The 10,815-nt window shown below is 50.1% G+C and overlaps 1 protein-coding gene across 1 annotated transcript in view; it reads left to right on the top strand.

Annotated features, from left to right (window-relative positions):
* The window catches only part of Fbxw4 (F-box and WD repeat domain containing 4), an 84,957-nt gene that overhangs the window by 72,857 nt on the left and 1,285 nt on the right, over positions 1-10,815 (top strand). Inside the window, exon 7 of the mRNA XM_013017639.1 lies at positions 10,644-10,784. Within this exon, the coding sequence (XP_012873093.1) occupies positions 10,644-10,784 (141 nt within the window). The remainder of the gene's footprint in view (positions 1-10,643; positions 10,785-10,815) is intronic.

Below are 10,815 nucleotides of genomic sequence, written 5' to 3'. Positions count from 1 at the left end.
CCCTCAGCTCTTCAGCTCAAGGCTAGCGCTCTACCACTTAAGCCACAGCGCCACTTCTGGCTTTTTTCTTTTTGCTTATGTGGTGCTGAGGAATCGAACCCAGGGCCTTGAGCATGGAAGGCAAGCGCTCTACCACTGAGCCACCTTCTCAGCCCCAGCATCACATCTTCTGAACAAGTTTTTTTTTTGGGGGGGGCGTCCGGTTGTGGGGCCTGCACTCTGGGCCTGGGCATTGTCCCTCAGCTCTACAGCTCAAGGATAGCACTCTACCACTTGAGCCACAGTGCCACTTCCAGCTTTTTTCTTTTTGCTTATGTGGTGCTGAGGAATCGAACCCAGGACCTCATGTATGCAAGGCAAGTGCTCTACCACTGAGCTACCTTCCCAGCCCCCAAGTTTTAAGTTTTGATACAATCTAAATCATCAACTTTCTTATTGATTATGCTTTTGGTGCCAAACCTGAGAACTCTAGGCTTTAAGTTCAACCATTTATAGTAGCAATGAAGGCATATTTCTTGCCTTCCTCCTTTCTCGGTTGCTTTTGTTTCGTCTTCTCTCTTCACTCCAGGGAAGTGTTCATCATATCTTCTTTCTAGATTCAGTCTTTACAAAGGATTTCTTTATAACACAAGACACTTTAATTAGATTTAAACCACTTTAATGGTTTTTTTCTACAACCAAGAATGGATAGGACACTCAGTACTTTCCTTGAACAACTTGTTGCATCCCTGAGTGGCTCTGAATGTTGAAATGCTGATGACCCTTTGTCATGGTCAGTATGCTTCCTCTAGCTATAGTCCTGAGCTGGAAGCAAACTCAACCTCTTCCTACAGGACAGGCCCTTACATGGCTGGAAACTACTTCTATACCTCCAGGGCTCTCTTTGCCAGGCACAAAGTTCTAGGTTCTTCCATTGTTTCTTGCAAACTGATCAGTTACCCATAACTTTTGGCTATAACTAATGAAGTCTTAACTCATAATGGCTCAAATAATAGGATTACTAGGATCTTAGATGACACTGAGTCCAGAAGTTGGGTGTCTGGGTCAATGGGTTTAGTAAGTGAAGACCATAAGGGCCCATATTCACTCAGTTTTCTGCTTTGCTGCCCTAGTCACAGTACCTTTTGCTCCAGCTTTTATGCTTGTTTAGAGCACTGCCAACAACTTGTAGGGCAAGACACTGGAAAGGAAAGGAGAGGAGAAGGGGAGAGAAGACATATTTTAAGATGAAGACACCTTTCCTAGGAACCCTGAGCAGATTTCTCATCCTTCTAGCTAAAATCAGGGCTCCATTCTTTTTTGTTTGTTTCTTTCTCTCTTTCTTTCTCTCTCTCTCTTTCTTTCTTTCTTTCGCCACTCCTGGGGCTTGAATTCAGGTCGTTGGCACTGTCCCTGAGCTTCTTTTGCTCAAGGCTAGAACTCTACCACTTGAGCCACAGCACCACTTCCAGCATTTTCTGTTTATGTGGTACTGAGGAATTGAACCTAGGGCTTCATGTATGCTAGGCAAGTACTCTACCCCTAAGCCATATTCCCAACCCCAAGGCTCCATTCATAAGCCTCTAGAATATTGGCTGGCATTCTTCAGACTATGAAACTTGTTCCTGTGATTTCATCTTTCTAAACTTCTTCCACTGGTCCTTCTCCCTTCTGAAAGGGGCTAAAGTTTAAAGCTGGAGGAGCCTTCTCTGGTGAAGAACCATGCCAGGCTGTGTGCTGGGAAGCTGTGGTTGTTCCAGATGTAGCACTAGCTATGTGACCAGACAGGGAAGGCTTTCAGAACTACTCTGCCACACACTAGCATGATCTGGGGATTTTCTGGACTTGTTTCCACAGTAAGAAGTAAAAATTGGAAAACCATTATCCCTACTCCAGAGGTAGTGAGGATGAATTATTATGAGAAAATGCCCTGCACGATGCCTGTTACCTTGGGGGCATTTAGACAGCACAAGTTGTATCCTCATGATGTCTCCTGCTCCCACCACAATTGTTTTCACACTAGTCCCTGGAAGTTTGTGGAGGCCTAGCCTTTCAGTCCTTAATGTACCTGTGACTTCTGGCCAATGGAGGGAAGAAGGAGTTGCTGACTTCATAGAACAGAGAAGCCTCTTGCCAGTCACAACTGAGAATTTCTGCTGGAAGTCAGTCACATAGCATGGTCTTGTGCTTGACATAATCCCCTGCTGGGGCAGGATGGCACACAGCTGTGTGTGTCATCATAGCCAGCATCACTTTGAAGGTTGGGTGATCTTTGAGCTGCATGTGGTTGCAACTTCTTGAGTGTTATTCTCTTATGAAATCCTGAGACTTCATTGATCCCAAACTCCAAGTTGTTACTGAACTCAAAATAAACTCAAATGAGAGTGGACTGTGCCCTGGATCTTTAATGGAGCCAAATGAGACATAGTTACTGTTTCCACTAACCAGCCGGTGGGCTCTGTGTGTGGCAGGGCCACCCTGGGCATCCCTTGGCACTACCTCCTCTCTAGCCCCCAGATTCCCCTTCTCAACCATGGGAGGAGCAGGGTTTTGTGCAAACATCTGACCTGCCTCCAAGGCTGTTCATAGCTTAGAGGCAGGGAGTGAGGAGAGAGCCTGTAGTGGAGGCACCTGCTTGGGGTGGGAGGAAATGGATGGACAGGGTGACTCTCTGGAGCTGTCTTTCCCAGAGGAGCCCAAGCAGATAATAAAGCCATGTAGAAAACAGGATTAAGGTAATGAACAGGCAGGACCAAGTTTGATCTTTCAATAACACCAAAGCCTGACTGACAGGCAATCTGCAAGGTGGAGCAGCATCGCCAGCAGGACTCTGGCTGGGCGGTGTTTGGTGCTGGCTAGATTCTTTGCTTTTAACCTGTCACTACTGAAACCTGAGCAGCGCCTGGATTTTCTTTCATGTGTGTGCTGTGACTGGGATTGGGGGAGGGCTAAGGAGGGCAGTGAGGCTCTGAGTTTCTGGGCTGCCCTCAGGTGATGGTGGGGGTTGGGACAACCTCCAAGGTACAGGCACCCTGCTGGGCACTAGCAGTCCTCTATCTGGAGCCATCGCCCACATTAGGTGCCTATTCCTACGCAGCCTATGCTACTTTCAGAATGCCCAGAGACTGCTTTCAGGGTGTCCCTGGCTCCCTCCACCTCTCAGCACCATCTCTGGGGACTAATACACAGGGCAGAGAAGAGAGTGGGGCGCTAGCTGGAGCACACGGGGTCAGAAGCAGCCTCGAAGTTCCAGCTGTTGTCTTGGTGGCTACCTCCTCCACCCCACCCCCTTTTTTCCCCCTGCTTTTCTTTCTCTTGGAACTAAGTACCATGGCATTAGGCCCAAGAATTAGGGATTTCTAATATGCTGAAATGAGGAACGTGCAGTCCTTCATCCTACCTGGGGATGCCGGAGTGTTCCTACTTCTGATTCTGAATGGTCTTCAGACCTCAAGTGTCAGGAACTCCGGTACCTCTATCTTGACAGACACTGGTGACAGCTAGCCACCAAAGCAGCCCAATCTAGGCCCTGTAGTCCTGTCAAGTCCCGAGGAACCATACCAAAGCCATCCAATATACCTGACCCCCCAAAAAATAAAGCAATAACCAGCCCTTGGGGTTGGAGCCATGCTAGCCCATGAACAAAAGTGTCAGATACCAAATTTGAATATTGGACCAAAAAAAAAGACCCCCCAAAAACCTGACCTTGAGCCGGGTGCTGGTGGCTCACGCCTGTAATCCTAGCTACTCAGGAGGCTGAGATCTGAGGATCGAGGTTCAAAGCCAGCCCGGGCAGGAGAGACCGTGAGACTCCTATCTCCAATAAACCACCAGAAAACCGGAAGTGGCGCTGAGCTCAGGTGGTAGAGCGCGCGCCTTGAGCTGAAGAGCTGAGGGACAGCGCCCAGGCCCAGAGTTCAAGCCCCACGACCAACAAAAAAAAAAAAAAAAAAAAAAACCTGACCTTGAAGAATCAATATATTTTAGCAGGCCTTTGGCTAGGCTCCAGAGGAGGTGCTGGGTGTTGACCGTGGGGGACTCCTCTTAGTAGCTGGATGGCCAGGTGGATTTTGCTGGTCAACACACACACAGCCGGGCGCTAGTGGCTCACGCCTGTAATCCTAGCCACTCAGGAGGCTGAGATCTGAGGATCCCGGTTCAAAGTCAGCCCGGGCAGGAGAGACTGTGAGACTCCTATCTCCAATAAAACACCAGAAAACCAGAAGTGGCGCTGTAGAGCGCTCGCCTTGAGCTGAAGAGCTGAGGGACAGCGCCCAGGCCCAGAGTTCAAGCCCCACGACCGACAAAAAAAAAATTTGAAAATAAAAATAAAAACACACATGCACGCACGCACACACACACACACACACACACAAACACACACACTTCCTTGCAGGCTTGTGAGTTTTGCCTTTTCTGCCATTTTTCTGGCATTGGTGTCCTAAGACTGGAACATAGCTGGCCTCTCTGTAGCTCTGGGCAGGTGGGCTTCAAGATGGAGAAGCCGGAGTGACACACCAGAATGAGGGTGTCCCCATGGGTCTAGCCATAGCTTTAAGCCATCATGGGAACTGTGAAGGGGGGATAGGGAACATTTGGTGAGCTGGCTGCTTTTAGGGCAGACTCCTTGGCATTGAGTCCTAGGGCACTGCCTTCCTTCACAGTGTGCCTGCCCTGTAGACTCCCCCAGCTCCCCTCCACTTCAAGCTATAGTCATTCTTGTTTCACCTTAGGCCGTCATTTCCATCTCGAATCTCTTCCCAGCAAGGGCAGGAGCAGCACAGGCTTCCCACCAATTCTAGTGGTCCTCTATATTTCCCTTCAGCCTTTGAGTCTAGGCCTGGAGCCCCTATCTGCCTAAGGAAACCTGCTCCCATGTCAGCATTAAGCCTTCTCTGATCTGACTCCTAGCTGAGCCTTTTCCACAGAGCAATGCTAGTGCTGGTAAGGGACACCAGGTCAGCCACAGGTGTGGCCTGGTTTAGTTTTCCCTGAGTGCACGCTGGATCCTCTATACTGTAGATTGCCCCTACACTGAGCCCAGTCTGAGTATAGGCATCTAAAGGCATTTGGAATGGAAGAGGGCACACAGCTGGAGATGCAAAGAGTGGCCTGAGCATAGGCTGGCTGCTCTGAGGGCATCATTTGTGCCCATCCTGCCCAGCTGTAGCTTTGTCTCTGCCTCTGGTCCCCTGCCCCCACCCTGTGTAGAGGCCTGGCCTTCAGTCAGGGTGATTATGGGAATTGCCCCCTCTTTAAAGTACCTGCCTTCTCCTTTGAAAGTATTACTGACAGCTTTTTTTCCTTCTCTTTTTTCTTTATCTCTTTAAGGAACCCTGTAATTTCTTTCTCTTCTCTCTCTCCTCCCTTTCCTTTTTCTTTCTTGTCCCCTGTGTCCCCCTGAACTCTTTGAAATTGGCTCTCTGCCTGCTGACACCAAACTGATACTTTGCGTTTCACTTCTCCTTATCCCTTTATGGCAACAGATGTTGAAATTTTGTATCCTTTTATCTGCCGGGCTTGCCCCTTCCTGTAATTATGGTCCCCTTGTTAGCAGTACAAAGTGGGCTGCCGGGCTGCCTGGCCTTTGAGCCATTGTGTCTGAACACGTGTGCACAGGTGGGTGCTAGGGGTGCACGTACACACACATGCATGTGAGAGGCTGTGTGCTTCTCTTACCTGATGACACTTTCAGGAGATTCTCATCTCCACTCTTCTCCATATGTTTGGGATCTGTTCCTGTGTTTCCGTCACTCTGCACCTGGGCCAACACAGGTGAAAGCTGGCAGATGCTCTGAGTTTCTACAGGGGCAAGTCAGATTATAGAAGTGGACTGGTAGCCAAGGGACTGTGGCTGGGTGTTTGTATGCATGTGATAGTTGGTGGTACAAGAGGAACACACAGGCTTGACTTTACTGCTTGTTTGTTTTTTTCTTCTGAATCTTATTTTATGCATCCATAAAATGGGGTTAAGGCATTTCATAGACCTCTTGTGAGGATCACATAATCCCACAAGACCTACAAGAGACCAGACCTTCTGACCTCCCCTGTTCCTGTCATGCTGCTTGCTAGACTGATTCCCCAGAAGCTCTGCCCTTTCTTGCTGGATGACTTGAAGAAAGACATCTCTTCTGTGACCTTTGAACTTCCATATCTGCAGTCACAGTGGCTTCTACCAGTGGCCATGAACCTGAATGCTGGCAGTCTGGAAGCCAGATTGTGGCATGTCCCTCATACTCTTGAGTGACTGCTGGCTTCTGCTAAAACAGCCAGGTCACTAGCTCTACAGCTGTGTCCTTAAAATTCCTTCTGCTTAGGACATTCACCTGTCATTGCCTGTTACAGTCCCATCACTCACTAAAGAATGGATATTCGTTGGGGCTCAGTGGTAGAGTTCTTGCCTTGCATGCATGAAGCCCTAGGTTTGATTCCTCAGCACCATATAAGCAGAAAAAGCCGGAAGTGGTGCTGTGGCTCAAGGGCACTAGCCTTGAGCTCAAGAGCTGAGGGACAGTGCCCAGGCCCAGAGTTCAGGCCCCACAACCGACCAAAAAAGTTTTTTGGAGGTTGGTCATGGGCTTGAACTCAGGGCCTGGATGCTGTTTTCTGAGCTTTTTTAAGGCTAGTACTCTACCACTTTGAACCACAGCCTCACACTTCTGGTTTTCTGGTAGTTAATTGGAGATTAGAGTCTTACCAACTTTTCTGTCTGGGTTGGCTTTGAATTGCAATCCTCAGATTTCAGCCTCCTGAGTAGCTAGGATTACAGGTGTGAACCACCAGTGCCCGGCTTATTCTTTTTCAATCCGTTTCTTCATAGGACTTCTTTATTCTCTCAGCATTACCTACCAAGTAGATACCTTGAATGATTAGTTCAAACTTCTGGTTCAAACTTCTCTTCTTGGGCTGGGAAGGTGGCTCAGTGGTAGAGTACTTGCCTTGCATGCATGAAGTCCTGGGTTCCATTCCTCAGCATAAGCAGAAAAAGCTGGAAGTGGCACTGTGGCTTAAGTGGTGAGTGCTAACCTTGAGCTGAAGAGCTGATGGACAGCACCCAGGCCGAGTTCAGACCAACAAAAAACAAAACAAAAAACTTTTCTTCTTCACTTGACTGAACACTCCAAAGATAGACAATGCTTCATAGGCACAACTCACATCTTTATCTTGTTGGTGCTAGAACTCAGGGCCTCCCCCTCTCACTTGGCTTTTTTACCCAGGGACTCTACCACTTGAGCCATACTTCCACTTCTGACCATATGCTGATTAACTGTAGATGAGTCTCATGGACTTTTCTGCCTAGGCTGGCATTGAATCATGACCTTCAGATCTTAGCCTCCTGAGTAGCTAAGATTATAGGCATGAGCCACTGTGCATGAGCACAGCTCACATCTTATAAACAAATAGTGCTTAATTAATGGTTGTTAAGAGTGAGGAAGATAGAAGACAGAATAAAATCTCCCATTCTCTTAGTGACCATGTTGAGCCTGACAGAAAAATCTACGGCATGCCCTTCTCCAAACTAGCCAACAAAAAGCCAGCCTGGAATGGCTCAAGTGGTAAAGATGAGCCTAGTGAGTAAGCACATGACCCTGAGTTAAAATTCTGGTACCAGAATGAAGCAGGACATTAGTGTCCTGGCTATACAGGGCCCAGGCTAGAAAGAGAGTGGTGTCTCTTTACCTGACCTCTCCCTGAGAGCTTTCAGTGCTGTATTTTCATTTCCTTCCTCTCCAACCAGCAGTAGAAGGTGCCTCTCTCTTCCCCCTCCAGTTGAATATCACTGCCTGGGCAGCAGGGTGACTTGAACCAGGGAGACAATTCTTTCAAAAGCCTGCTCAGAGATGTTGCTGCATGCTGCTTGCGTTTTCTTTCCATGTACTGACTCCCAGAAGCCCTGCACCCAGGTTGTTCTCTCACCACTCCCCTCCCCCATTCTTCAGGCTTACCTGGGCAGGCTGCCCATCTGTCTTTATCTTTCCCTGGAGTCAGGCTGAGGAGGCTAGCGTGTAGAGGCCCCCAACCCATAGCAGCTCTTGGAGGCCCGGGCTTTGTCTGCAAGAGTTAGAAGGGAAAGGACTTTTTGTCTGGGACTCTATAGTAACAGGCCTGGCTCTTGCTCCTCTTAGCTGGGACTTGGCGCAACAGCCCTGTTCCCACACAGGTTGTGCAACAGCCAAGTCTCTGCCCCCCTTCTCGCCCCCCACAGTGCGAGGCCGAGAAGCATTCTTAACATTCTTTCCAGAGAAAAGGGGTGAAATGTCTGAATTTGGGGGTCACTACGTAATACAAATTGCAATCTAATCGTTTTTACAAGAACACACTTGCAGTGAGAAAAGCAACCCAGGAGGAGGGGATGAGGAGACAGACAGCTTGTTTTGTCCCCCTTCCCCCCAAAGTTTGGGGCTTTTGTTGGCCAGTCCCCTCTTCCACCACAGCAGTCAGGCTAGAGTTTTCTAGTTAAATTGGGCCTGAGGTGGGGGCTCACAGTGCCATTTCTGTTTGTTTTCCCAAATCAAAGCCCCAGCAGGGCTCCTATGGCACTGCTGGGCCGCTATTAGAAGAGCCAGGCCATTCCCAGACCTGGTGTGTCAGTTTATGCTCTGAACTTAACCTCACCAGCACTGCACAACAGAGCCTTGAGGGTCCTGTGTCCAGAAGCAAAAGAAATTGTATCTTTTTATTGGGGTTTAAAGTGTGTGTGGCCATTTGAGAAAAGCATGACAGAAACTCCTCAGCCCCTGGCCAGGCTTGGCTGGCAGACATTGGGCAATCCCCTGCCCACCCCTCCCCTCCAGGGATTGCTACTCACTGGGCCCTTGGGTCTCTCCTAGAGAGCCCCTTGGGCTAACTTGATTCTTTAACAGGTGGCTGAGATGCTGAGCAGGGCCCAAGTTCTGAGTTGAGTATGGATATCCTTTGCCTCATAAAATTGCTGACCCTGCCAGCCCCATGGGTACCCCTCTCTCAGAACCTTAGGACTGGGCAGGTAGGGCCATGCTGGGCTCTACTGCCCATCCCCAATGCCTTTCATCTTCTATTTCAAACAAACATGAAATTACTTCTACAGATTAAAGGGGAGAGCTCCTCAATCATTCCTTATGGCCTCACTAATGGAGGGGGCAGGGCCCCCAAATCTGGAAAGAGAGAGAGAATTGTAAAGTGCAATATCCCCCGCCCACAGCTCAGATGTGTATGTGCACCTATGAGTGTCCACAAGGAGACTGCGTGGTCATGACTGGAAGGTAGGGCTTCTTTGAGAGCAATGTCAGTGACCCCCAGGAGACACTGGTCTGGGGAGAAAGCCTTTTCCCTGTTCCCTCAGGCGTTCCCAGCAAGGGACGACTGAGGAAGAGGACTTTCCCTTCCATCAGGTAGAGGAGGCGAGGCACAGGAATGCCAACTTGGGGTCTAGCCCTGCACTGGACAGCTGCAGTGCTCATTGCCCAGGGCTCACACAAAAAGGCAGCCAACCTCCATCGGTGCCTCTAGGGAAGATGGCGCTTACTTGGGAGGGGGAGGTCGAGGGTCAGGCTGAGTGAGTGTGAGGCCAGAAGCTGAAGTCTTCATTCAGACAAAGCCAGTGGCCTTGTCTGCCTCAAGCCTCAAGCTGGGTACTGCTTGGCCATGGAGTCCTCCACCCCAGGCCAGGGCCACTTACCTGAGTCTCCTTGTGAAGTGCCCATGGCCTTGTTTCTCTTGTCATGCCATGGAAGAGGACCCAGCATCTCATGGGTGAAGACAGCTGAGGCACTGGGTCTAGAAGGTGCTTTTTCTCCTTCATTTCCCCTGAACATTCTGTAGAAACTAAGTCCACCCATCCCCTAGCCACAGGGATTAGCGGGTGCACTTGATGTTGAGGGGTAGTTGCTAGGGCCAGGAGGCCCCCCTACATGGTTGCTAGGGGTCTGGCATGGGGCAAGGAGTCTGCCCACTGCCGCGGTCACGGAGGGAATTACACAGTCACAAAGAAATTGTTCTTCTCAGTAATCTGCTCTTGGCCACCGGGTGGGGTGCGGGTGGGGGGTGCAGGCTGGAGCACAGCGGGCTGGGGGCTGTGATCACAGAGGCGTGCTAGCCCCGGGCTGGGGGCCAGAGGCCAGGAACACCAGGGACCAGCTTGCTAAGCTGCTTTCTCAGCAATTTCTCTCCCTGGACACAAAGGTGTTTACTTGCTCTAACATCTCCTGGGACTCCCCTTCTCCCTTTGTGTGGTCTTTATCCCCAACGAGGTTTGAGCCCCAGATTACAGGCACGAATTAAGGCATTGGACTCAGGCAGCTCAGAACTGCATGACCTGCAGGATCAAGGAGTTTAAAGTAACTTAGTATGTGTATGAGAGGGGGGCCAACGCCTTCAGTGAAGTCCGTTCACTACCCTGAGGTGACCAGTGTGCAGTCGGAGCTACTGTGTGCCCAGTGGGGGCTTCTGCTAGGACCGGCATGCCAGGGAGGGGCAAGGGGTGAGCACTGGTGCTGGGTGGAGACTGAGCAGAGGCCTCATCTGGAGTGAGAAGGAGTCTGGCATCTCCCTTGGACCCCTTTCCTCAGGAAGTCTTCCAGCTGAGGAAGTAGAGCTACCTGTCCCCAAGGCCTGATGCCATCTGCAGAGTGTACGTGTGCGTGGCCAAGGTGGGCAGCCTCTCACCCGTAGCCCTTCTTCCCCAGTGGGCAGCTGATGACACACCTGGGCAGTGACTTTCCTCCAGGCGCTGGGGTGCTGGATGTCATGTACGAGTCCCCGTCTACACTACTTTCCTGTGGTTATGACACCTATGTACGCTACTGGGACCTCCGCACCAGTGTCCGGTGAGTGTGCTGGGTGAAGGGCAAGAGGGCA

The sequence above is a fragment of the Dipodomys ordii genome, unplaced genomic scaffold (assembly GCF_000151885.1).
Source record: "Dipodomys ordii isolate 6190 unplaced genomic scaffold, Dord_2.0 Scaffold36, whole genome shotgun sequence".
NCBI lineage: Eukaryota > Metazoa > Chordata > Mammalia > Rodentia > Heteromyidae > Dipodomys > Dipodomys ordii.
The sequence above is the reverse complement of the archived record's forward strand: the minus strand, read 5'-3'. Positions and strand labels throughout refer to the sequence as shown.